This window comes from Peromyscus maniculatus, chromosome 6, assembly GCF_049852395.1.
Source record: "Peromyscus maniculatus bairdii isolate BWxNUB_F1_BW_parent chromosome 6, HU_Pman_BW_mat_3.1, whole genome shotgun sequence".
In the NCBI taxonomy this organism is placed as follows: Eukaryota; Metazoa; Chordata; class Mammalia; order Rodentia; family Cricetidae; genus Peromyscus; species Peromyscus maniculatus.
In genome coordinates, this window is record NC_134857.1 from 9,563,447 (window position 1) to 9,589,706 (window position 26,260).

General features: G+C 39.6%; 1 protein-coding gene across 3 annotated transcripts in view; it reads left to right on the forward strand.

The window, feature by feature from the left end:
* The window catches only part of LOC102920155 (EGF-like and EMI domain-containing protein 1), a 708,148-nt gene that overhangs the window by 674,766 nt on the left and 7,122 nt on the right, over window positions 1–26,260 (forward strand). The window contains exons 18-24 of one of the 3 annotated variants that reach the window (XM_016000520.3): window positions 3,406–3,534; window positions 6,241–6,366; window positions 13,670–13,798; window positions 16,382–16,510; window positions 19,434–19,562; window positions 20,847–20,975; window positions 25,733–25,906. In XM_016000520.3, the coding sequence (XP_015856006.2) occupies window positions 3,406–3,534; window positions 6,241–6,366; window positions 13,670–13,798; window positions 16,382–16,510; window positions 19,434–19,562; window positions 20,847–20,975; window positions 25,733–25,906 (945 nt within the window). Of the gene's footprint in view, window positions 1–3,405; window positions 3,535–4,914; window positions 5,257–6,240; window positions 6,367–13,669; window positions 15,111–16,381; window positions 16,511–19,433; window positions 19,563–20,846; window positions 20,976–25,732; window positions 25,907–26,260 lie in introns of those variants that run through there. The other 2 variants (XR_013051998.1, XR_013051999.1) reach the window with 2 other exon arrangements.

Sequence of the window (26,260 nt, forward strand, 5' to 3'; positions counted from 1 at the left end):
CCTGTAATTATTTATAATGCACATTTTATAGGTATAAAAATTAAATGATTTGGCCTTAGCTTCCTTTGTTTCCCCAAACTGACCACGGCTACTCTTTCCTCCAGTCTTTCCAGTTATTTGTCCTAAATACATGGACTCCTGATCACATAATCTCCTAAAAGCCATAGACAATATATTCCAAATATCATTAATACATCTTAAACATTGGTAACTAAAGCCACAATTAAACATATATGAAAATTGTTTCAATTAACACTTTTAAGATTCATAAATAGTATAGTCATTCCAGTTGAAAATGAATGACTAAAATATAAAATTTCTCTTAGTTTGTGACTATGGTCGATTCCAGGCATCTTGTCCTAAAAAGGTATTGTCATATATCTCAGAAGAACTTCCTTCCTGGTCTCGAAGATATTTTATATTAAGAAATAATATCAGGTTACATACAACTTGGTTATATTTTCATTTCCAAAAGTGAGCTACCTTGGGTTAAGGGAAGTAGCCTCACCTTGTTAAAGTCAAGCTGGCTGAGCCAGGAGCAGCTCCCTGACTGTCGAGTGGGCTTAGCTCCAAGCAACACGTGGTTGGATACGGTTCCTTGGCAGCATCCACTGTAATTACAAGACTATGAAGAAGGATTCAAGAAAATAACCATAAAAGGTGTAGCTGGCTCTAAAGGAAAGCTTCCACAGCCAAGAACAACTGGGCTTTCATGCTCTCAAGTTCAGAGGAGAGAATTAAACTTTTCTTTCAGCAGAGGTCAGAGGAAGCAGACAAACTCACACTGAACATCTCACAGCTTTTTCCTAACTTGAGAGATGGGGACGCTCAGCCTGAGTGTGTGGCTCTCACATAGGAAAAGAGCAGTGAGTGCCAGAGGATGTGGACTCACGATCCTATGGGTTTCATGACCAATGAGAGGTCTTACACTGTTGTAGACCTTGGAAGCCTTACACTCCTTTGCCTACATTTAGAATCACCCTCTTCTGAGTTCTCAGTAACTAGTCTTGTGAAAGGTCCTCCATGCTCCAAATAGATGCTTTGGGAAATGTAGTAAGAATAGCTTTCCCAGATCAGGAGGATATGAAGGTATTCATAGAAGCTTGTCATTGATGACATTGCCTGTGGCCATAAACATTCATGGTGAGATTTTACTTCCTCCTTTTTCAGAATAAAGCCAAATTGTGTCACAATGTCTTGCCCATATATGTATAACCTTTTCAAATACTAGGCAAACGGACTGGGGAAAACAGATTAATGCTATTCATTTGCTTGGGAACTATGTGCCTCGAGATACAGTAGCAGCCTTGTTTGTCTAAGTGAAATGCCATTCACATGATCACAGTGTGCAGTAGCAGAGGGGCCTGCCATCAAGCCTTCAATATTTAAACAAATCAGAACAGTAAATTCCAAATTGAGTTTTTTTTTTTATTAGCATCAAAGAGGGGAAGATCATTTGTGGATAGAGGGAAATGGTCATTTTATAATGGAAAATAACCCAACACCCCTTGCTTGGGAGACATTTCCAGAAAGAATAACTGTAAGAGATGTAGCGAAGGTGACGCCATGATAAAAACAGAACATTAGGAAATGGGGGGGGGGAGACTTGACTTTATTATGACAAACTTAGTAAAATCATTATATCCAGAGTGTGTCTTGTTAAGTTTAGTGAACCTCTGAGATGTGATCATGAATCAAGAAGTCTAACTTGCATGTGCCACAGAAGTTAATGAGAAAGTGTAATTGTCCCCAAAATAATAAATTCTTGGAAAAAAAGATGACCACAACCTCTATAAACCATACAGCATACTTGGGTTATAAATTTAATGAGTCTGTAACCCACAGATTTGTGCATATATTCTTTTTATAGATGACATATTCTTTAGCAGGTCAGCCTCATCAGATATAGTGGACTGATTTAAGAAGGATAATTACGCTGAAGGATAAAATAATGTTTTTTCTATTTATGACAAAGAAAGAAGCAATAGTGATTTTAGTAAGTACAAGCCAATGATAAGACAGCTGCATTGACGACTGTCCCTGGTGGAAATGGCTGTCCTATGCTAAACTCACAGGAAAAGTATCTTCAAATCTGTACTTTGCATCTCTTAGTTACTTAAATTTGTTAGATACTCACGCTAGGCCGTTCTTCCAGTTCAGCGGGTGTGGTCTTTCTTTATACTCAGAATTATAGCCACAGCTTTACATACATTTTTGTTTTGAAAAAGTCTCTTTTTATAAAGTGACGCTCTTTTCCTTGCTTGCACAGATACCCACACCATGGTCCACTCCCCAGTTAGGACTTCTAGAACACCTGCTACCACTTTAATCTCCTCTTAGGAAGCAGCACGCCTGAGGGGCTCGCCTGACCACACTGATTCTCTCTGTATATCCTCAGTTTCCGTCTTTGTTTGCCTCCAGTCGAGTCACCAAACATTTTTCAGCATCATACACTTTTGTAAATCATTAATTTTATAAAACTATGACAGTTACGTTCTATGAGACACAACCAGTTAGACACGCAGGAAATGGAAGAAGGGTGAAGGCATGCATCTTACTGCAGCGCTAACTGCGGGTTTACCATTCTCTAACACATTTTAGAAGAGGAAAGAGCTCACGAGCATGGGCACTGCTAAAAATGCTGGCAATGCTGTTCCGGAAGGAGCGGGGAGGAGCTAGCGCGGGGCGGGGCTAGCGCGGGGCGGGGCTAGCGCGGAGAAGAGTGGAGGAAGAGCAGCCCTTACAGAACAGCAGCCTTCGTGTGAACAGTGCTTCAGTGTTCACTTTGGTTTTCACCATATGCCGTTTTATTTCTTAAGCTGGAAGGCAATCTGAGGCTCCAAGGAACAACTGTGGGTTTGGAGACAGGATTCAAGCAAAGGTTGTAAAATGCGTCTTAAATAAGGGGCCCTCTCTGACCAGTGTCTTCCATGGTGTCATCATGGGAGACCTACATTAATTCTTTTTCTCTTATTGGGATAGAACATCCTGACAAAAAGAAACTAGGTCAGGAAAGGATTTATTTTAACTTACACTTCCAGAAGGGCAGTCCATCATGGCTCTGAAGGTCTTCAACGAGACCATGAGACCAGCCTGTCAGTAAGCAGAGAGAGAGAGAGAGAGAGAGAGACAGAGAGACAGAGACAGAGACAGAGACAGAGAGAAAGACAGAAAGAGAGAAACAGAGAGAGAGACACAGAGAGAGAATAGGAATCTCTGTGTCTTCCTATGTATCCACCTATCTATCACCATGTTATCATATGTTTGATTCAGTAGCTTGAAGGCAACTAAAATCACCAAAGATGAATAATTGAAATATTGAGTTAAGAAAGATGTGGGCATGAGTTTGAACACCTGAGTGTTTCAAGTTACAACAACACATGAAATTTTGCTCTTCTGTAACAGGGTGCCCAAAAGACACTTATGGTCCAAATTGCCAAGAAACATGTAAGTGCCTGAACGGAGGTCAGTGTGAGAGCGTGCATGGCACCTGTACCTGTCCTCCTGGCTTCGTCGGGGCGGACTGCAGTCAAAGTAAGTTAGTCTTGCCTGGTTTTTCAGTCAGAGTCCTTGTGTGGTTTACGGATGTGTAGCAATCCTACAACCTCACCCTGTGCTTATGGGGAAGACAAGACAACTATTCCAGTGTCCAAAGTGTGTAGCACAGTACCAAAGCACAGTTCCAAAGGACTGCAGCTGTAACAGTGAACGGTGGTGTAACGTTTTACTTGGGGATTTATTATAATGACAGTAAATACAAGCTGATCTAAATGCTAGGTTGACAACTATTAACATCAGATTTGAATTGAGAGTTGAAGTCATCAAAATTAGCAAAAGAAATCTTTCTGCCATAAACCCTTCTACCTGGAAATACTGGACTCAAATCAGGACTGGAAAAAAATGTGTTCAGCATGCTGATTTCTGTGTTCATAATGTCAACCTTGCCCAAAGGTCCAGAATTTTATCTATACTCAGCAATTTTATGTCTCAACAATAAGTAATTTCTCTACTTATCAAAAGGGAAATAGTACCATAAGCCCAAATACCTTTACTGTATGTTGTAAAACTTATTAACATCAAGTTTAAGGGTCAGAAAGTTGAAGATCCCTTTAAAATACAAATGCTTGGATACTGTGAGTTTGTGCCTAAGACATGCATCTCATACATTGTCAAACCTGCCATTTCTAAATAACTTGGTCGTTTCTACTTTCACCAAATAACTAGGTGAATGCATGCCCTCTGGTGCCTCTGGCCCAGGTGGTGATGATTATGTAGTCACATCAAACCCTAGTGTCTGAATGCAGGGCCACGGATGATCTCTTCAGAAGACAGAGCAGGCAGGACAGAGAACAGACTGAGAGAAGGAGGTTGGAAGCTGGGCTAACAATATCTGTTTTTTAAGGCAAGAGACATGAGATTTGGTTATTCACATTTGAGTCATTCATTAAGATCATACTATCTCCATTGATCATTAACTTCACAACCAGAAGAGAGAAGCACCATTAATATGGTTTTAAGTTAAAAGTAGATGAACTACAATAACCCTCTCATTCATGTGTGTGCATGCATGTGCACTTGCACACATACATACATATACAAATACACATATATACCCTCACACACATGAACATACACATATAGATACATAAATATACACATACTATACACATGCACACAAAAATACACACACAAAAGCATAAACATATACACAAATATGTATGCTTACATACAGCTACACATATGCATAGAAACACATTCACATGCATGCACACGTGTGTGCGTGCACACACACAACTTTCATTTAAGGTCTTACTGGAAGAGGATCAAAGTTTGTGCTTATTCAGGTCATTAAGCTGGTGTATGCTGCCTCTGACTTACATAAGGACATGTTCTCTGTTAATTGTCCCATCACAGCACCCCACCGTACTGAGCATAAAAATTTAACAGGACAAAGTCTCAAATCCAAAAAGCTGGTGACAGACACCTACTGGATAGTGCCTCTGTGTCCTCGACTGTCAAGTGATCTTTGCATGAAAGCCATCCCATAAAAACTTCCTGAGGAAGGTTCCAGCTGGCTCCTTTATGTGTGTTCTTCAAAGAGACATCCCATGCAAGAGCACGTTCAAAGGCTGTGGCTCCTGAACACTGGGAACACGTTGTCTTGAGAAAGCTGTGATCTTGTAGGGGCAACTTTCCTTGCTCTGACAGATTGGTTGGTTAGAGCCAAGTGTGCAGCCTGCCTCTGCCAAGGCCAAGGTTATCTTCATGTTGTTACCACATAGCCACCTCAGTTGGTTCTTACAGATGTTTCTATTATTTTGTGTGTTATCTGTTATCAGTACTCATCTCAATTCATTTTTGTAACAATGCAAAATAGACGAGTAAATTCAAAGACACAAATAAATATTTGAAAATGTGAGTATTATGGATTTTATGTTAAGGTTAGGAGTATAAAATAAGATTTTAGAAAGGACTTTAAGAGACAAAATATTAAATATGTTTGCAAAGATATTATATATGTCCTGAAAGTACAACTACACCCCCCCACATGCAACACACAACAATATACATACATAAGCATATATATGCACACATACTCATACACACAGGCAAAAAATACACACACATACATACATATACATAGTCTCTTTCTCTTATACAAATATACTCAGAGCTTGTGTATGTATGTGTTTGTGTTGTGTGTATATGTAAAGTAAGACTGGAAGCTGTTGGGATTTTGTTTTGTTTTGTTTAATAATTTATTTTTATTTTATGTGCATTGGTATTTTGCCTGAATCTCTGTATGAGGGAGGGTGTCAGATCCCCTGGAACTGGAGTTGTAGACAGTTGTAAGCTGCTGTGTGGATTCTGGGAATTGAACCTGGGTCCTCTGTAGGAGCAGACAATGCTTTTAACCACTGAGCCATCTCTCCATCCTGATAACCATTGTTTTTAATTTGTAAGTGAAACCTACCAGACATGTCTTTTGAAACTAGATACAGGCTTATATAGTCCACATTCCAGCTGAAACTGCTCTGAGAGAGCAACACCTTGGGACTTCCTACTTGGTTACTTATTTTGAAGTAACCTTTAAGGTTGAAAATCAAACTGTAGGAAAGTCAGCAAAATACGGGATTAGGAGAAAAGGCCATTTATTGACAAGTGTCTAGAAGTCTTGAGTGACTGATGTTCTGTAAACAAACTAAGCTTCGTCTGCCTTTATTTTGCTCTCTGATCTAGCTTGTCCTGGAGGTAATTATGGCCAGGATTGTGCCCAACGTTGTTCCTGCGGCTCAGGAAAGTGTGACCCAGTGACAGGAAGATGTCATTGTCCACCCGGCCTGATGGGATCAAGGTGTCAGCAAGGTAACAAAGGCTGCTAAAGATTCACTTTAACTATTTAAGTAATAAACACGCTGGACTCAGACCACAACTTGGTGCTGGGACTGTGGTATGATTTACCATGCTTCTTTCCATCCCATGGGAGCATGTTTGCCTGTTGCACTGTTGGGGCAATGGCCTCTTGGAAGGCCACAGAAACTGGTATAAAAATGAAAATTATTTATGCATACTCTTGGCTAGGAGGAGCAATTTAGGCAACAGTGGCCACTCTTGGAAAACTTCGAAAATGTTAGAGAAGTTAAATTACAAGATGAACGACTCCGATATACTCTTCAACCTGCAGAGGCCCCTGTGAGAAGAACAGGAGATAAACATGCAAATACAGTCTGTGTTGGAAACTGAAGACTTGCTTCTCTGAAGTCTTAATATTGATTACTATCATAATTAAAATTATAAGCACAGAAGAACCATCGAATTATCAAGGCGAGGAAGTGCAGTGAGAGTGCCGGCCATGGCTCTTAGCTGTGGCATCTTTGCTGGCATACAGCTGTGGCATCTTTGCTGGCATACAGCTGTGGTATCTGAGCTGGCATACAGCTGTGGCATCTAAGCTGGCATGCCCCCTTGTTGTATAAAGAGGGAGAAGACGACTAGGGCAGGTTTCAATCACATACTTCCGATATTGTGGTTTACAAAGTGTGTGATGGTTTAAATGAGAATTGTCTCCCATAGGCTCCAGTATGTAGACACTTGGCCCTCAGGTGGTGGCATTGTTAGGGGATGGTTTAGAAAGACTGGCCTTGTTGAAGAACGGATGTCACTGGAGGGCAGGTTTGGGGAATTTAAAGTCTTGCCCTACTTCCAGTTTTCTCTCAGTTTCTTGCTCCTGCCACAATGCACAAGGCTGGCTGACATGCCTCTGTTCCGTTCAACTGGACTCATCCCTCTGGAACTGTAAGCCAAAATAAACCCTTTTTATACAGGCTGCTTTAAGTCATGGTGTTTTTTCACAGCAACAGAAAACTACACAATAAAAACATGCAATTGTAAATTGTACTTTGGTTGACATCAGTCCCAACTGCCTGCTTTCAAATAACCAGCAGACTCTTCCCAAATAACTGACTCGGAGACTTAATATAAATTATAAATGCTCAGCCAATAGCTCAGACTTGTTACTACCTAACTCTTACATTTAAATTAATCCATATTTCTTATCTATGCTTTGTCCTGTGTCGCATGACTTGTTAACTAATTTTTTTTCTACATGTCCTGCTTCCTCGGGGGGGCTGGCTGGCGTCACTCTGACTCTGCCCCTCTCCCTTCCCTCTTTCTCTGTTTGTCTGTCTCACTTATACTTTTTAGTTGGCTACTGGCCAATCAACCTTTCATTAAACCAACTTGAGTGACAAATCTTTACAGTGTACAAAGGGAATATTATACAGCATTTCCCCCTTTTGTCTAACTAAAAAGAAAGGTTTTAACTTTAACAGAGTAAAATTATATACAACAAATACAGTTATTAAGTAAGAATTACAGTTACAATATCCAGTCTATTTATATTTGGCAAAATTAGAGAAAATATTATCTATCTTAGTGAGTCTAATGTTTTGTACCTAAATTACCATTTATCATAACTATAAGGAAAATTATATTTGTAATTATCTAGTCTTCAACTCCATCAAAGATCCCAGAAGAGTGAAAAGTTACCTAATGACAGGGATATTAGGCTGCCTGGACAGTTACCCAGTCACCGAAAGTTTCTCTGTAATGTTGGGCCTTCCAACCCTGGCCTACAGGCCCAGCATTTCTGACAGACTTTCCTGTGAAGCAGAGAATTTTGAAGAACTGTCCCACCTTCTCTTGGCAAAGTTTAGCAGTTGCATTTCTTGCATCCTGCTGGTCCAGTGTGGACAGTAACTGTCAGCAATTGAGGCAATGGCAGTTTCTTAAAGAAAACAAACTCCACATGGAGTTTCTTTGATGCCTATCATCCTCTTTGAAGTAATTGGTGCTGCCAGGAACAGACATGTCTCACTGTTGAGAAAAGTCTAAGTTCTTAAAACATTTTAAATGCCATATTCTGTAGGTCTTTAAAGTGTTTGAAGATTGCCTATCTGAAATATATCTCTGTATGACCTTGAAAAACTAACATGACTATAAGTTTGCTATTATAGATGATTATTAATCTGTATTTCTTAATTATATATTACAATTTTAAATGAGCTGCATAAACATAATATCCTAAATGAGAGTAGAAATATACATATAGTATAACAAAATTAACTTTAAATCTGTATCAATATATGAAAATCCATACCAAAGTAACATATTTAAGATTAATAGTTGTTTTGGGCTTAAAGTAGATTCAATAGTTTATCCTTTTATCCTATCATTTTATATCATATCCCTTTTTTTCTTTAGAATGGAATCCCTGAATCTAATCTCCTTTATTCAGCTTTCTTTCCTGACCATTACCAATAACCAACCCCCCTTAAAATAAATATTTATAACTTATTTTTTGGGAATGTGGGTATAGTTCTCTAGACTACTTCCTGTTGACTAAGGGCACTGGTAATCTTTAGGAAACTCTGAGAAAATTTAGGATTATGGTCAAACCTAACTGGAATATTCTGTGAGGCTGGATCATCTCAGCCAGGAGCCTTGAAGCTGTTCTGGATGCAGAATTCTGAGGAGACTGTAACAGAGGCATTTGGAAATGTTGGATCACTTGGGCCATTCATTTTCATTAGTGTTTGGTCCTCTTGCTCCAAAAATACATAAACTTTTAAAGGTAACATACATGTCTGCATTAATACAAGTATAGACTGAGTCAGCTAGAGATGATTTTTTTGTTATGTGTTTGAGCAGGTAAAATATACATCACATATCTATAGTTATTTTAGGTTTGTTTCTTTATGTTTGAAGCCAGGACTTTCAGGGGATCTTTCTTGTTCAAACCTTATTTTCTTTAATCTGGAATGAATTCACAGCTTCTCATTTTCTGTGGAAATAAAAGCATAACCTCTTCCGAAAAACAACATATCTTTTGACTTAAATTTTGAAGTCAAGATATTTTAAAATACATAGGTTGGTTTAATCTAGCACTTTTCATAATCCAGTGTCTTTTAATTACCAAAAATTTCAAAGACAACATAATAACATATAGGACTCAGACTATCTGTATATCCCTCATCTTTATATGGCTTTTTTTTTCATTTATATTACCTTACTCCCTTTTTAAGAACTTTATTATTTTAAAACTTTATTTTTCTTTTTTATGACTGTCTATTCCCTTTCTCTTTTCTCTCCCAAGCCTATGTATATTTTTAAACACACTGTTCAGAGGTTTTTTTTTCTTTTTGTCTGAATCTGCCTTTACTGTGTATCTGTAATCCTTTCCTGTCTATATGAGCAAAAATACTGCTGTGTAACTTAGATCATAGCATGCTGGTGCTGGCTCTTCCCCCTTGGTTCCCTGAGAGTCTAGTCTCATGGCAGAGGTATGTTTACCACCAGCTCTGGGAGCCATGTTTACCTGCCCTAACTCTGGAAGTTTACAGGTCCATACCACCACCTAGTAGCATACTGACTGCTGCTCATAAATGTCATATAAGTGTTTGGTAGCAGGGACTCTTAAAAGAGTTGCTCATTTTTGCTGCTAACACCAAGTTAGGAAGCCACCTCTTAAAGGAGCCACACCTCTGCTCTCTGCCAGCAAACAGAGCCCACCTGAGAAAATTCAGCTACCAAAAAACCATGCTTGACTCCACTTTTGTGTGTCTAGAATCCTTTTTTAAAGCTTTGTCGGGTTTTATGTGGAAATTCCAAACATTTGGACACTGTATGTTGGTTTGTAGGCAGATGTTTCTGTCCCACCAGCAACTCCCAAATAAACACACTGAGGCTTGTAAATAAAATGATAAATTATCAGCCTATAGCTCAGGCTTATTACTATCTAACTCTTACTTTTAAATTAACCCATGTTTCTTATCTATGCTTTGCCACATGGCTCATGGCTTGTTTCCTCATTTTCTACATGTCCTCCTTCCTGGGTGGCTGGCTGGTGTCTCTCTGACTTCATGCTTCTTCTTCCCTGCATTCTCTGTTTGGCTGTCCCACGTATACTTTTTTGCTAATCAGCATTTTATTAAGCCAATTTGAGTGACAAATCATTACAGAGTACAAAAGGAGTATTCCAAAGCAGTACCTATTAATTTAAGTACATAGAGAAGATGATAGCTAGATAGAGGATAGATAGACAGACAGACAGACTATATAGATTTATTTTGAGCCCTTCCCTTGAACCAATGTAAAATAATCAAGCATGGTGGCACAGGCATAATCTCAGTAGGTCAAGACAAGGAGATCCCTGGAGCTTGCTGGCCAGCCAATCTACCCTAACATCAATCTTCAGGCCCAAAAGAACCCCTATTTTAAGAGACATGGCATCCTCCTACTGCAGCCAGGGTCTGTGTTGGTATCTGTGGCCCATGTTAACCTCCGAGGCCATTGGGATGTCTGTGGTCTATGCTGCAGCCTGAGGCCATGGTAATGTCACAGCCGCTGAGGGGCATGCCTGGATCCTGGATCTGTGGTTTTGCTGCAGCTGGGAGCCTTGTTTGTGGTCTGTGCTTTCACCAGAAATCACGTGGAAGCCCAAGATGCTCCTGATGACTGCAAGGAGCAAGGAAACACTTTGGCAGAAATATCGGACTGTGGACTCACATTTGTAGAGAGCAACATGGAATGCTTATGTGACCCTCCCCCTACACCTTTCCAAAGGGAACAAACAAGTAACAGCCTGGGTGGGGAGCCATCGAAGAAGATTCTTGAAAAGTGTGAGGAGATGCTGAAGTTTAGCTCTTTACAGGTGGTGGCTTCTGGCAGGGTGTGGGAAGAAAAGAATTTTTAAATTTTGTTGTGGGGGAGGTCATGAGGGTGGGTGTGGACATGGAAGGCCTGGGAAGTGGGTGTTATTAGATGCATGATGTGAGGTTCCCAGGAAATCAATAGAAACATTGTGTTGAAAAGAAAAAGAGAAAGGAGAGAGAGAGAGAGATGGCTGCTGAGGGACAATACTTGGGGTTAACCTGTGCCCTCCACATACACATGCATAGAAGCACAAGAACCCGCAGGCACATGTATACCACACAGTGTTGCTGTGGGATGTTCTGTATGTCCTGTGGGAGCCCATTCTCCGGTTCCTCGTGGCTTTACCCAGCAGGTCTGCATAGAGGATGATTAGGACCACAAGCCTGAGTGCAGGTGTCTGAGATGGTCTGCACTTGGCTGGGCTGTGGAATGGTCTATATGTCAAGTTGCTCTGATTGGTCAATAAATAAAACACTGATTGGCCAGTGGCTAGGCAGGAAGTATAGGCGGGACTAACAGAGAGGAGAAAAGAAAGAACAGGAAGGCAGTACGAGTCACTGCCGGCCGCCACCCTGACAAGCAGCATGAAAAGATGCCGGTAAGCCACAAGTCACATGGCAGGGTATAGATTTATAGAAATGGATTAATTTAAGCTATAAGAACAGTTAGCAAGAAGTCTGCCACAGCCATACAGTTAGTTTGTAAGCAATATAAGTCTCTGTGTTTACTTGGTTGGGTATGAGCGGCTGTGGGACTGGCAGGTGACAAAGATTTGTCCTGACTGTGGGCAAGGCAGGAAAACTCTAGCTACACAGTGTTATCTGCCCACAAAATAAACCTTCCTTTATTTGACTACCAACAACTGGTCCTTTATTGGATCCACACAGAGAAGTGCCTCTACCGGATTCAGCCACACCTGCTTACGTCAGCTGAAGCCTCACGCAAATTGGGCTAGTGGTGTTACTTTGTGTGTTTGTTTGTTTCTCTCCTTTTAAATCCATCTAACTTTTTATGCTAGCTGTAATTAAAAAACAAACAACAAGCAAAAGATATTCCAATATCTCTTCTGCTATTGAAATTCAAAGTAGTCTCGGTTAAATGTTAGAGGTTTCATATTTAAGTCTTGACTTTTGGCCTTATTGGTTGTCTAAGTCTGCACAAGGCTTCAGTCTCCAAGCTTCAGTTTTTCCAAGAGAAAATTAAGAACACTGTTACCCACATCACAGGGGTGTTTGGGAGCATTAAATGAGATAATCCATGTGTGAAATATCATTATGTAAAAACTCCATAAACTAAAGGTTATAAATGGTAGGCCCGTGGCCAAATCTAGCCACAAATGTGTTTGAATTGGCTTCAGAATATGCCTTCCATGCTGTTATAAAATAATTTTAATTAGTTGCCAGCTCTCAAAGATTGGAGAAATTCATGTAATATATGGATATTGAGTTTTCCTTAAAACGTTGTATTAGATGGCAATATGGGACCATATTTTTTATGGCAAAACCAATTAAATATGAGAATCATCCTCATGTTACAGAGGCTCTAATCTCACATTGATGGCGCTTCCTATCACCCCATGCTATTCCCCTGGCATGGACAGAAAGGCCCTTCGGCCCCCTTCTCTTCACTCACTGTTGTCTTAACTGCTGTCGGCAGTGTTTGGTTAATGCCCTCCTCAGCTGAACAGTGAAGCACCAGAATATTAAAGAAATAACTGCTACTCTTTGCTCACTATCAATTTTTGAGATAGTAAATAAACTACTCTCCATTATTGTTTCCTTTTTCTATTGCTATGATAGAATATTCTGACAATAGCAACTTAAAGAAGAAGAGCTTACTCTGGCCCATGATTCTAGTGTATAGTTCTAGCTGAAGGGAAAAACCGTGTAGCAGGAGCATCACAGAACTGGTCCCAGTGCTCTGCAGTCAAGATCAAAGAACAATTCATGTTACTGCTCAGCTTTCTTGATTTCAGTGCAATCCACGATCCAAACCAAGAGAATGATGGCACCCTAATCAATTCACCCAATGAAGCTAGTCCCTTACAGGCATGTTTAGAAGCTAGCTAAACTAAATAACCCCTCAGATATGCCTACAGCTTGTCTTCTATGTGATTCCAGATCCCTCTGAAGTTGACAGTCAACATTAAGCATCCCAGGTCTTGACCCAAATTACTGCTGACTGTTCCACAGGCAAGCTCCAGGTGCCAGTGTACTGGGCACACAGGACCAGCCCAGTAAATGTTTATGGAGTGAATGTAGTGTGAGTGAGCCCAGGCCAGTGCTGTACTTGTGACCTAATGGACACATCCAGGCGGTTGTTTTCATCTGAAGATTTTTCTGATGGTTTTGCTGTCTTCATGTGGAAACTGAAGGAGAGAAAAAATGTTGACTCATGATATATTCATTTAATGTAATATTTAAAAATTTTTAAATTTAAAAATTTTTTCCTGTAGGTTGTCCCCAGACAAGATATGGCACCAATTGTGACCTCGAATGTCTGTGTAAAAATGGTGGACTCTGCAATCCTGTGGATGGGAGCTGCTCCTGTGGCCTTGGGTGGACCGGGGATTACTGTGAGAAAGGCAAGCTGATGGCACCTTCTTACCGTCACAATGTATACACTTTAGAACTCATCACTATGGGTTGCTGAGTAGAGGCCTATGAAGAAACTATTTTCCAATAACCTGTTTATAATTAGGATCACATTTCCAATAAAATTGTACAAATATTGATCATTAATCATTACCTAGTTTCTAGACTATCACAGGAAAACTCTGAAACATCTTAAGAAATTGAAATAGTATTGGTGGTAACAAATTACCCTGAGAACTCAATTCCACTTTTTACCCTAAAACCCAAAGCCATTGTAGACATCAAATTGGCTGAGCCTAGAGATTTTAAACAGGGGCCTGAAGAAGACAACACTCACAGAGGACTTAACAAATGGTTAGAATACACTGGTCTTTGGGAGTGGAGTGGGTATGTGTGTCCTGGGACAGGTGGTTCATGTCTTTAATCTCAACACTATGGAGACTGAAGGGGAGCTGGGATGTATAGCCCTGGCTGCATAGCAAAACATGAAATATGAAATGGCTATCCCCATTACTGTTCCACATTCTAGGGGGTGTTTTGTTGTTATTCTCATTTATTTGTTCTTTCAAATGAATGTTATAATCATTTATTTAGGGAAAACATGTTTTTGTTGTTTCATTGTATTGTGTTTCCTCAGGAAGAATCACATTCTTAGGTTAACTCATTGTATTCAAGAACAAACAGTTCATCCTTTGTTCCATATTTTATTCCTTATCAATAAAGGTGCTGGCTCTAGCATTCACATTAAGATATTCAGGTTAAGGAGCAAATAATTAATTTTCTAATCCATTCAATACCTTACTATATTTTAGTGAATTTATTACAAGGCCTTTCCTCATCTCTGCAGTTTATTATATGAGTTTTCTCTTTAGTCTGATAGCATATGTGATGTAATATTAATGAATTTCTAATACTAAGTTGCCTTACATTACAAGAATAAATACTGTGTGACCATGATTAACTATTTCATAAAGTGCTATTAGATTCTATATACTTTTGTATTCTATGATTTTGGCATTGATATCCAAGAGGAAAATGGAGCTGCTTTTATATGCAACCTTTTCCAGTTTTTAAAATTGATGTTCCATACATTCAGTAAAAAGTATTTGGAAATTTCCTTTCTCTTTCAGTGTTCTGGAATACTATACTCTAAGTCTAGATGGTGCCCTGCCTAGTGAAAGTTTGTAGACTACTCTGTGAATCTGAATAGCTCTTTCTTTTTCTCCCTTTTACTCTTATTCAAATGTTAAGAACTGTTACTGTACTTATCTAGGTTTTCTGCGTCAAATTAAGATGGTTTGGGTAAGTTGTTCTCTATAGCATTTCCCATTTCATTTCATTTTGGAATTTTATTTGTATTATGATTGTCATAATTGCAAATTGGATAGTAATTTTCTTCACCTTTTAAAAAAAGCATGTGTGTGTGTGTGTGTGTCTGTGTGTTTGTGTCTGTTTGTGTGTGTAGATGTGCTTTGCCTGTATGTATGTCTGTGTACTGGAGGGTAGAAAGGGGAACTGGATTATTGTTGGTTGCTTTTGCTCTTTTGAGGGGCCCACCACCCAGCTCCCAAATAAATCACACACAGAGGCTTCTTCTTAATTATAAATACCCAGCTTTAGCTTGGCTTGTTTCTTGCCAGCTTTTCTTAACTTAAAATTATCCCATCTGTCTTTGGCCTCAGGTCTTTTATCTTTCTCTATTCCTGTATACCTTTTCTTTCCTTCTGACTTTGTTGTTGGCTGTGTGGCTGGGTGGCTGGCCCCTGAAGTCCTCCTCTGTCCTCTCCTGTCCCTTGATCTTTTTCTCTCAGATTTCTCCTTCTATTAATTCTCTCTGCCTGCCAGCCTCACCTATCCCTTCTCTTGCCTTGCTATTGGCCATTTGGCTCCTTATTAGACCATCAGGTGTTTTAGACAGACACAGTAACACAGCTTCACAAAGTTAAATAAAGGCAACATAAACAAAAGTAACACACCTTAAAATAACCTTCTCCAACATTGGATCTCCTTTAACAGAAGTTATAGATGGTTATGCACTGCTATGTGGGCACTGGGATTTGAACCTAAGTCCTCTGCAAAGCAGCCAGTGTTGTTAAACACTGAGAAAACTCTCTCCTTCACCTTTTAAACATTGTTATGTGTTTGTGCTTTGCTCATTTCTGGGTTGTTGGGCTGGAATCCAGCCCCATATGCATGCTAGGTACGCCCTCTACCACAATGGTCCTCAACCCTCCTAATGCTGTGACTCTTTAATACAATTCCTCATGTTACAGTGACCCCCCCAACCATTAAATTATTTTGTTGCTACTTCATAACTGTAATTTTGCTACTGTTATCAATCTTAATGTATATATCTTATATGTAGTATATCTGACATTAGGGGTTCAAGACACAGGAATTGAAAACTACTGCTTACCACATACCTAGCCTGTGAGTTCTCCATTTTAACTGGGTTAGTTGGTGGTTTATGTGTACTCATTTCTTCATTAATGATAGTTTTTCGCCATCTTTGAACTTATTAATTTTTAATGGTCTTTGGACAAATCCTAATATTTTGATGTTTTCTTCTTCAGCGTGTTCTTCTGGTAATTACGGCCCAGGCTGCAAATTCAATTGCTCATGTCAGAATGGTGGGATTTGCAGCAGGCTTTCTGGAGGCTGTGAGTGCCCCAGAGGGTACTACGGACAAAGCTGTGAGCATGGTAAACAGTGTGTGCTATATGGGGAGGTTCTAAACTTCAAAACTATTTTAAATCATAGAGAGAGTATATTCATATAAAATCAAATTACACAACTTTTAGTGAATATTACTGTAAGTGGAGAGAGTTTCACTGCTTAAATTGAAAATTTAAATTTTAACAATTACCATGATGAAAAAAATTGAACTTTAAAATTCTTAGACTTTTCTACCTATAACTGGCTCAACTATCCCATTATTACTTGGAAATACACTCAGCAGACAGACACCCCATGAACCAGCTGTGAGTCTGTCCCAGGTGCCCTTGGGCAATAATAGATGTTAGCCATGACTTGCTTCTGAAGGATCCGCCTTCACTTTGTCTTTCCAAATGGTTTCTAATACTGTTGCTATATTTGCACTCCACATTTTAAGCTAAAATTGAAAAACAAGAAGCTTAGACAATGACTTGGCCCCCGAGAGTCCTGATTTGACAGTATTACTCAGAGGGCACACATGAGAGTGTGGACTCTAGAATTTGTCCTAGACAGCCTACCTCTGCCAGCTTTACCATGTGCATAGTGGGTTAATAAATGTTGTCATGAGGACTAATAGGAAATCATGTTTAAGCACTGAGCATGGAGATGAATGACCAGAGCTTGGTGGATGTCAGTCACTTAGAATACAAAGAATTTTCCAAAGTGTCTGAAATGCTATTAACCATGTTCCTATTCTTTCAACCTCAGGAATAGGAATGGGCATCACCAAGCATTTGGGGATTCAAACTCTTGTAACTAATCTGGTGTTTTAGGGCTAAGAATACAAAATCAGACATTTTGTGGTTTTTGTTCATTTGTTTCCTTTGTTTTGTTTCTGAAATTGAAGAGGTGAAGGATAGAAAAAGTATTTATTTAGAACCCATCACATTTGTACTATAAGGTTAGCAAAGAGTGTTTTAGATTAAGGAAATACCACCAAGATGAGATAACTGAGAAGAGCAGGTATATTGCTGTTTATTAGGAACAAGGGTTTGGCATCAATATACCCGTGGGGTGGTAGAGTGAAAACCCAGGCCCTTTCTCACTGTGGCTACAGATCCTCAAGTCCCATCTCTGTGATGCGCTTCCTCTAGCAAGGCATCACCTCCAACAGGTCTTGTTATGCCCCTGAACAGCATCACCAGCTGGGAAGCAAACGTTTAGACACAGATATTATGGGGGAATAGTACAGTCAAATCACAGGCTAGGATGTAAAACATAACTGGACTGGGATGAGAATGGAAATGCACAAATAAAACAATACATCAGGATAACAATCCACTGTGATGCTGACTGAAATATTAAAGAGAAAGAAAAGATGCATCTAAATTTCCTAATTAAGCAACTTGGAAACATAAGATTATTTAGTAAAATGGAAAAGCAAGCAATGCAACCATTATTCCTCAGTTTTATATATAACTAAAGAAAGGAAGACACAGGAATCTTCTGTGTATTCTCTATCTAACATTCATAAGATCAAAAGGAGAAACTGTACATTTCCTTTTACTCAATAGTTACAATGAGGTCAGTAAAGGGAATGTTTATGTTTTGTTTATGTTATTTAATTCCTTTTGTGTTTCCTGTTTTTCCTCTGCCGCACTGGATATTGGAGAAGCATCATCTACACTAAGAATATTCACCGTTACATTCCTAAAAAGGAGGTGGGAGAGAGGGATAGGTGTGATTAGGGAAATAATGAATAATTGTCAGGTGAGTGGATTTTGTAAAACAGATGAGTGACCACATGAGAGAAAACTCAAGGAAGGAAATGGAAATTTTTTTTATTTATAGTCAAGCGTAGTTCCTGCTACTCCAAGGTGAGCATCTCCATGAGAAGATAAGTTTATCCTACATAGAATGCACTGGGCTGGTGTTCACAGTCCCAAGATATATATATATATATATAACAAGTGCTCCCTCAGATGCCTAGACACAAAAAAAAATCAGTCTCTTCCAAACATGGAGTTAAGACAGAGTGTTCTGGGCTTACTAAGATAACTCTGCTTTCTACTTAAGAGGATATCCCAAGAACCTTTTCAAACATTAAATCCCGCTGACTGTAAAACCTAACTTACTCATAAAATGACACCCTACTGTTTATATAATATATTTTCTCTCTTCCTCATCCTCTTTGTCCTGCTTTTTCATCATTTCCTGTTTCCTTCATGTTCAGCCCTGGGAGTGAACTCCCAGGACTTCAAATACAAATAAATCACTTTTCACACACAGTATTTTATTTGTTTAAGGAATTTAATTCAATATTAGTATCACTAAATTTAGCCTGAATCAGAAGTTTAGGTTTAGGTTTTAGATGTTTTCATTTCTTTTCTGTTTGTGTGATAAAGCAATTGAGGAAAAGAGCTTGTCTTGGTTTGTAGACCCACAGGGATACCATCTGTCTTAACAGGGCAGATTTGAGATTAGGCAATCAAGGAGCAGGAGACTGGCTGGTCACGTTGTATCTACACTCAGAAAGCAAAGAGTGAGCAGAGAGGGAATGAAGCTTTGCAGCTTCCAGGCCTGACCCCAGTGTTCCTCCAGTAGATCCACCTAAAGGTTCCACAAATATTCCAAACAGTATGAGCAGCTTGACACCAAGAGTTCAAATATGTGCCCTTATGGGGACATATCACCTCTAAACTACAACAGGAGGGTTGTAGTGCCATCTTTGGCCAACTACAGTACATCAAAGCAAAATAGCATTATGAAGATATTTCAGATCTTCTCATGGGCTTTACTAGTTTTAGAAAATAACATAAACCTGATTTTTTATCATTAATTTCTTGTATGATTCCCTGTACATCCAATTCTTCCCTTTTGTATCATTTTTAGGCTTGATACAAACATGAACAATAATATTTCATTTTGTTTTTAAGTTAAAGATAGCATTTTGACATTTCTATCTTCTAGAATGTCCTCCTGGATTTCATGGCTTTAATTGTATTCACACCTGTGACTGCCAAAATGGAGCCAGTTGTGATGTAGCAAAAGGACAGTGTGTTTGCCCAGCAGGTTTCCATGGCAACCATTGTGAACAAGGTATGGCAAGGGTGTTTTAAAGTACATATCTGTGAGAATGCTTTGTGAGCATGAGGTCTTCTAATCTATTCATGAACATGAAATTCTAAATCAAATTTGGTCACTTACTCTTTCAATTTATACATTACACTATAAGGAATATATTCAGGGGCCAGTATAATCAGATTCCTCTGCTATTCTTACTAGTGGGTCAACATATTTTTCTCTCATGTAATATCTCAAAATGAAAGCTCTAAGTCAGTATAGGAAAGGGTTATACCTCTGAAGAAGATTAAATATTTCATGAAATGCCTAGTATAAGAATGTGACAGACATGCCTGGCTTTGTGGTGTTGAGACCAATCAGAGGAGTTTTGTAAATATTTAAAGACAAAAATTGGGCATTTATCACAAGAGTAACCACAGCTATGAATGTGTATGAAATATGAAAGAAACAGGGATAACGAGCTTGAAATAAAATATTACATATATTACAAAGTCTTAAAAGTTTGGATCAATTAAAATGTTGCCAAAAAACCTGAGAGCATCACTGTGGTCACATCAAGTATGGATTTTTGTATAGCGTTATAACGATGATGATGATGATGGTGGTGATGATGGTGATGATGATGATAATGTTATAAGGATCATGGTAACTTCATTCTATATGGTGAATCAAAATTTCTGCCTATGAACTTTTCAAGTACTCTGTCTATATTTTAAAACATCACCACAGCTTTACATATTTTATTTTTGTTCATTTATTATTTAGTAGTTCAATAGGACAGAAACTGTTATCTTTTTCTGTGTTAAATTCTAGAAATACAGTGGAAAGCATGAGGCATACACTATTCTAGGGAGATGAACAATAATTTTCACATTAATGGAAATAATACGAGTTGTATACATGGTCTTGCTGCTTAAGATTTTTCAGAAAAGCTTACTTACATTCTAGAACATTATAAACCAGTGTCAATGTAACTAAGTTTAGAGAACTGGTTTTCAGATCAGTCAGATGATGGATCTTACTCCTGAGAATTCCCCAGATGTCCTCTGCTGAACAGAAAAACCCACTTTATCACCTTTACCATCTGCACTTGAATCTTAATATCTGTTGATATGAATTTGCATATTCCTTCAGATGTACAGCCACAAAAATGTTGATCTTTACCAAACCTGAATGTAAAACAGAGTATTCTGGACTTCCTAAAATGACTCTATTTTCTACTTAGGAGGGTATTCAAAGAAATTTTGCACCTTTGATAATTCAAGGCTTTATATCCCAGCATGTCTCATTCCTCTGTAGAATGTCCACCTGGAATGTTTGGGGACAATTGTCGTCAGCTGTGTGACTGTGAAGGAGAAAGTTCTTGCCATCCAATCACAGGAAAATGTCTCTGCCCACCAGGGAGGACAGGAGCCAGATGTGAAACAGGTATGACCAAAGAGCAAAAATCCAGAGTGATACAGAGATCCACAGACACCTCAGTGCTGGAAATGACAACCTATAAAAGGGCATTGTCCAGCAATGCTTCTTCAGTTTGAGGAATCAGTGTGTAGATGTTACATCATAGGTACTCCATCCCAACACCTTAGTTAACAGACTTCCTCAGAGATACAATGAACAGAAGGTGACTCCAAAAACCCACTAGAATGAAAATAAACTGTCATCATCTAGGTAGTATTCTCAAGATCCAATAACCCAGATTGTCTTTGGGAATTGATATTTATACTTTGTTTTCCTTCTCAACCACAGAAATAATGATTTAGAATGTAAAGTTACGATAATTTAGCAACTGTCCAATGAAGAGGGGAGAGTGGATTGAAGTGATTGGCATCAAATCACCTGCAGTGTAACTTGATGGATGCTTTCTAGATCAAAAGGTTTTATATAATTCACCTCAGACCCAAGACACGGGACCAGCTCAGATAAGATCCCACATTGAATGTTTAATCTCAGGATTTACTTTGCTTATCTTCAAAAGAATAGGGTTAAGGTTACTTATTGTTAAGATCCATTCCTACACTAGTAAGCCATGAGTTTGTGGTCTCTGTAATGGTGAGAGCCTTCCAGGCTTCAAAATATTTCTAGTCACTCAGCATCACTTCACATCCCAGCTCTCTTCTGAGCAATATCAATAGCAGCTGCTTTCCTGGAACACAAGGCAGCATTCTAAAGGGCTTGCATTCATTTAATGCAGTCCACAAACTCAAGAAGTTGTCCATGTTCCCATTTCTGTTTGATAAAGTAGGATACAGAGGATCTAAGTTAGTAGACAATACAATATATGAATGTGCTTAGACTAGAAAAGTAGATACACCAACAAGTGTTTGCTGAAAGAATTCTTGCTTCTTTGGAGACATGATGGACAGAAGTTGTTGCACCCTGTCATATCTGAAATTATTCTGTCAGAACAAATATCTATGACACATATGTCATCCACGGAATGTTCACTAAAAGAGGCACACCTATAGCATTTGTGGTCCCACCTGCATATTGAGAAAAACCACTAATGTTCATTGAGTGGCTATTACGTGCTATGCATAAATTCCCTCACTGCCATCAGCCTTCTCGTATTAGAGTAGGAAGAAGAAATCTATAAAAAAGTAATAATTTGCCTATGTTATACAACAAGTAAATGGCAGATGTGAGATTCTAAGTAGACGGTCCGTGTTCAGAGACAGAGTTTTAGTGCTCCATGTCAGCACCTCCCTTTTGTGCTGTTTTTATATTGCACCTCTCTTGATGAAAAGATTTGAGGAGTTGATGTTGCTTCTCTGTCTGCGTGTGAGACCCAAGAGTCAGGAACTTCCTGCCACTGCTGATTTTAACTTAAGATCCACCTGTTCCAAGTCGCAGGATATATTTTACATCCTCAGTGTCCACGGATAGCCACTGGCTGCCATATTGTATAGTGTTATATAGAAAATGTCCAACATCACAGAAGATTCTAACATAGGAAACTCGCAATGGTTTAACTAATGCCTAGGGCCCAAAAGATGGCTCAGTGGGTAGAAGCATTTGTACCACCAGCCTGACAGTCTAAGACCTATGCCTGGATGCAGGTAAAAAGGTAGATACCAAGTGTGTATCTGTAATCCCAACACTCTTATGGGAAATGGGAGGCAGAGACAGGAGAACCAGTCCAAAGCTCGTGTGCCAGCTCACCTGACCTACACAATGGCACCAAGAGACACCCTCCTTCAGAAACAAGTGGAAAGGCCAGCACTAATTCTTCAGACTTGTCCTTTGACCTTCACACATGCTGTGCAGCACACAAGTACTCACACTCACACATACACATGCAGCAGATGATAACAAATCAGGGCAAGCAAGATGGCTTCGTGGGTAAGGGCACTTGCCGTTAGTCCTAACAGTCTGGATTTGATTCCAAGTCCTACCCAGTGTGGAAGGTGAGAACTGACTCTGGTAAGCTGTCCTCTGACCGTAAGCCATTTGTATCCCATCCCCCAAACACACACAGACACAGGGGCAGGGAGAATAAATAAATTAAAAATGTGACTTAAAAATCAGAAGTATAAAATAATACTAGGTACTAATGGAAACTTATGGTGATTAGGGTTCAAGGTAAGGGCTCACATTGCTTTGTGTGCCCTGAGTGCTGTATTACAGTCCCTTGCTATGTGTGAGGAAATTGCTACATGGCATGGCTCAGTTCTGGTACTGTATCTGTTCTCCATGGAACCTTGAGAGTCCCTCTTGTCAGGGACTCTCGAGGCACCAGGCCTGTATAGATGTACTACAAGGTCTTTTATTTGCATTTTTATTTTCAATTAGTTACAGTTCATCTGCAATATTAACTGTGAGCAGCTGTGTCTATGCCGGCTCCGTAAAGATAAAAGGCCTCATTTTAGCTTAACTCTGGTAAAGGACCTATTAAACAGCCATAATATTAATTCATAAAAGAATGTAACAACTTTTTATTGGATCATTCACCCCTCCCCTTGGTAAATTAACATTTGCAGACATTCAAACAGATGTCTTAAATACACATGGTTATTAACATGAAAATGTGGTATTTTTATAAATTAAAATCAGATTCTCCCCTGCTCAGGAGAGATCCTGGCTAATAACTCTTTTGAACAAAAAAATGTGGTCTTACCACCAAACTGCATAATCTTGCAAGACTCTGGGCAGAGCTCGTGTGTTGGGCTCATTTTGAAATGATGTGTTTTTTTTCTTAGCTTTCCACAGAGCCTAAAATTTAGAGAACAGATTCATCTTTATTTTTATTGAATTTATTTGTTGTTTGTGTATGCATGCATGAGCATGTGTAATGATATGGTGGGTATGCACATTGAGATCAAAGGACAACTTGCAGGAGTCCTGGGCTTCAAACAGAAGCCTTTAAGACCTGAGCCATCTCACTGGCCCCACACACATTTGTGAGCATCATTCACATTGCTGGCCCAGTGTCTTCCTGAACGGATACTTGGCTGTTGTGTTTAATGCTGAGTCATCATGAAAATAGTTAATTGAAGCTTTAGTTTATATTTCTGCTTCATATTTAAAATCTAATTGAGCAAGACAAGAAAGCTACAGTGCATTTTAATCTGCCTACATAATGCAAGTCAAAAACAAAATCAACCATGTTAAAAATGCCCAGGAAGAACTTGTGCAGGGGCCTGGAGATGGCTCAGACAGTGAGCAAATGCACTTGCTGCACAAAGCCTCAGGACCTGAGTTTGATCCCCAGAACCCACTCATAGTGCAAGTGTAATCAGAAAGTGGCCATCTGACCTCCACAGGCGGCCTGTGGTCCCTGAGCAACTTCATTTACACATATACCATTCACACATGCACGCACGCACTACTGAGTAAAATAAAAAGAAAAATATCCCCAAGGGCTCTAGTACTTCATTCCCTCTAAGACCACATCTTAGTGTTTATGTTGATATTTCCAAGTTCTTTTTTACTTTCTGGCTTTCAAATCCTTACTTGAGCTTCTGAAAATGCTTAATGTTTTTGTTCTCACATGGTTAGTTATGCAAAGGAGGAATTAGATAAGCATTCAGAAACAGCTCTGTCGCCTCGCAGGAGTATGACAGAGCTGTCAAGCACCACACCAAACCCACTGACTTCTCTCCAGAGAGGGAGGGCTCCCCTCACTGTCCTGCCCACCTTATAGGTATTTGCTGAAAGCAAATGAGGTAATGTGTTAACAACCCACTTAAAAATTACTTCTTTTATATTTTGAGATTATAATGTGATTGCATCATTTCCCCCCTCACCTCTCTCCCTCCAATCCTTCCCATATATCATGCTTTGCTCTCGTTCAATTTCCCACTTTTTACTCTGTAGACTGTGTGGGGAGTGCCGGGGGGCATGGGGCGGGCTGTTACAATAACAAAATTTGGTTCTCTAGCCCTTGAATACATAGAGGTGGCGTTCTGTTCTAGGGAGTCCGAATCTACTTCCTTCTGTGGGCCGGGCAGCACTTTCTTCTTGCCCTCAGTCCTGCAGAAAACGAATGTGTTCATTCTCTGCTAATTCTCTCCCGGACAACAGACGAAGGGCCCACAGATGGCCCTGCTGCCTTAAGTCCTCTCTTTAAATAGCTCTCGTGACGCCCAGTCCCCCACCCCCATGACCTTAACTGCCCTGCTCTTGGTGGGCACAATGCAATCCAACTTACAGAATCTGAGTCCTTTTAGCACCAACACAACCGCAGACACATTGGAGATCTATGGCCCCTTTGACATATTTTAAGAGACAAGAGTCGAATATAAAGCCATTTCACTTTCAACAACACAAGCACACAAAATCATGTTTTTAACCTAAAGAAAAACCTCCACATTGTGCATTCGGAGTGAGCGTTGACTTTTTCTGACCCCAGGCAGCTAATCCATTTCTGTGTCCCGCACAGTGCGACTGCTGTAAATGTTATGGAGTAATCAGTTTCCGAGAAGGCACTTTAGAAATAGAAGTTGCTATCCTCACTTTCCCTCTTTCCAATTTTCTCAATAACTTTCTCCTCGCACCCACCCTCCCGTTCTCCACCGAGGGACTTTCTTGCTCTTATTACATAACATGCTAGCACCAGGGAAAGATACCACAGAAGAAAACAGGATTTTTCTCCTAGACTCTCATTATCTCATTCAGTTCCAAGAAGTAATAGCGTATTTGAAAGCATACTTGAGTTGTTACGGTTTTTCCTTCCTTCCCCACAGAATGTAAGGCAGGCCACTATGGGCCCGACTGCCTGCTGCTCTGTGAATGCTCCCGGGGAGCTCTCTGCAACCCTGTAAATGGCAGCTGTGCTTGCCCCAGGAGGAGAATGGGCCCAACCTGTAAGGAGAATGGCTTGGCTCCAGAACAGCCAGAGACCCACAGTTCTTCTGAAGGTGAATAAAATCTCTTTTGCAGCTCCAGAGAGTGGTTTGTCCTCTTAACGCTGGCAGGGAAACATTGCAGTCACTGGTCTCCTTCCTGACCTGGAGCATCACGAAGTGAAAAAGTGATGCCTTAAGGTTACCACCCCCATGCCCAATTCTCCTTCTCTTGCCCAATTCTCCTTCTCCAGCCCAATCTTGCAAACTTTCTTTCCTTGAAGGACACACTCCAAAAAAAAAGGAGTGTTTGTTCAGGATCCGAACCACAGTAACATTTGAACTAATAAAAGACACTTTTTAGAAAATATGTGCAGGAAGTATTTGAATCTGGAAGGGATAAATGCTTCGTAGTGCAGCTTGGGCTGC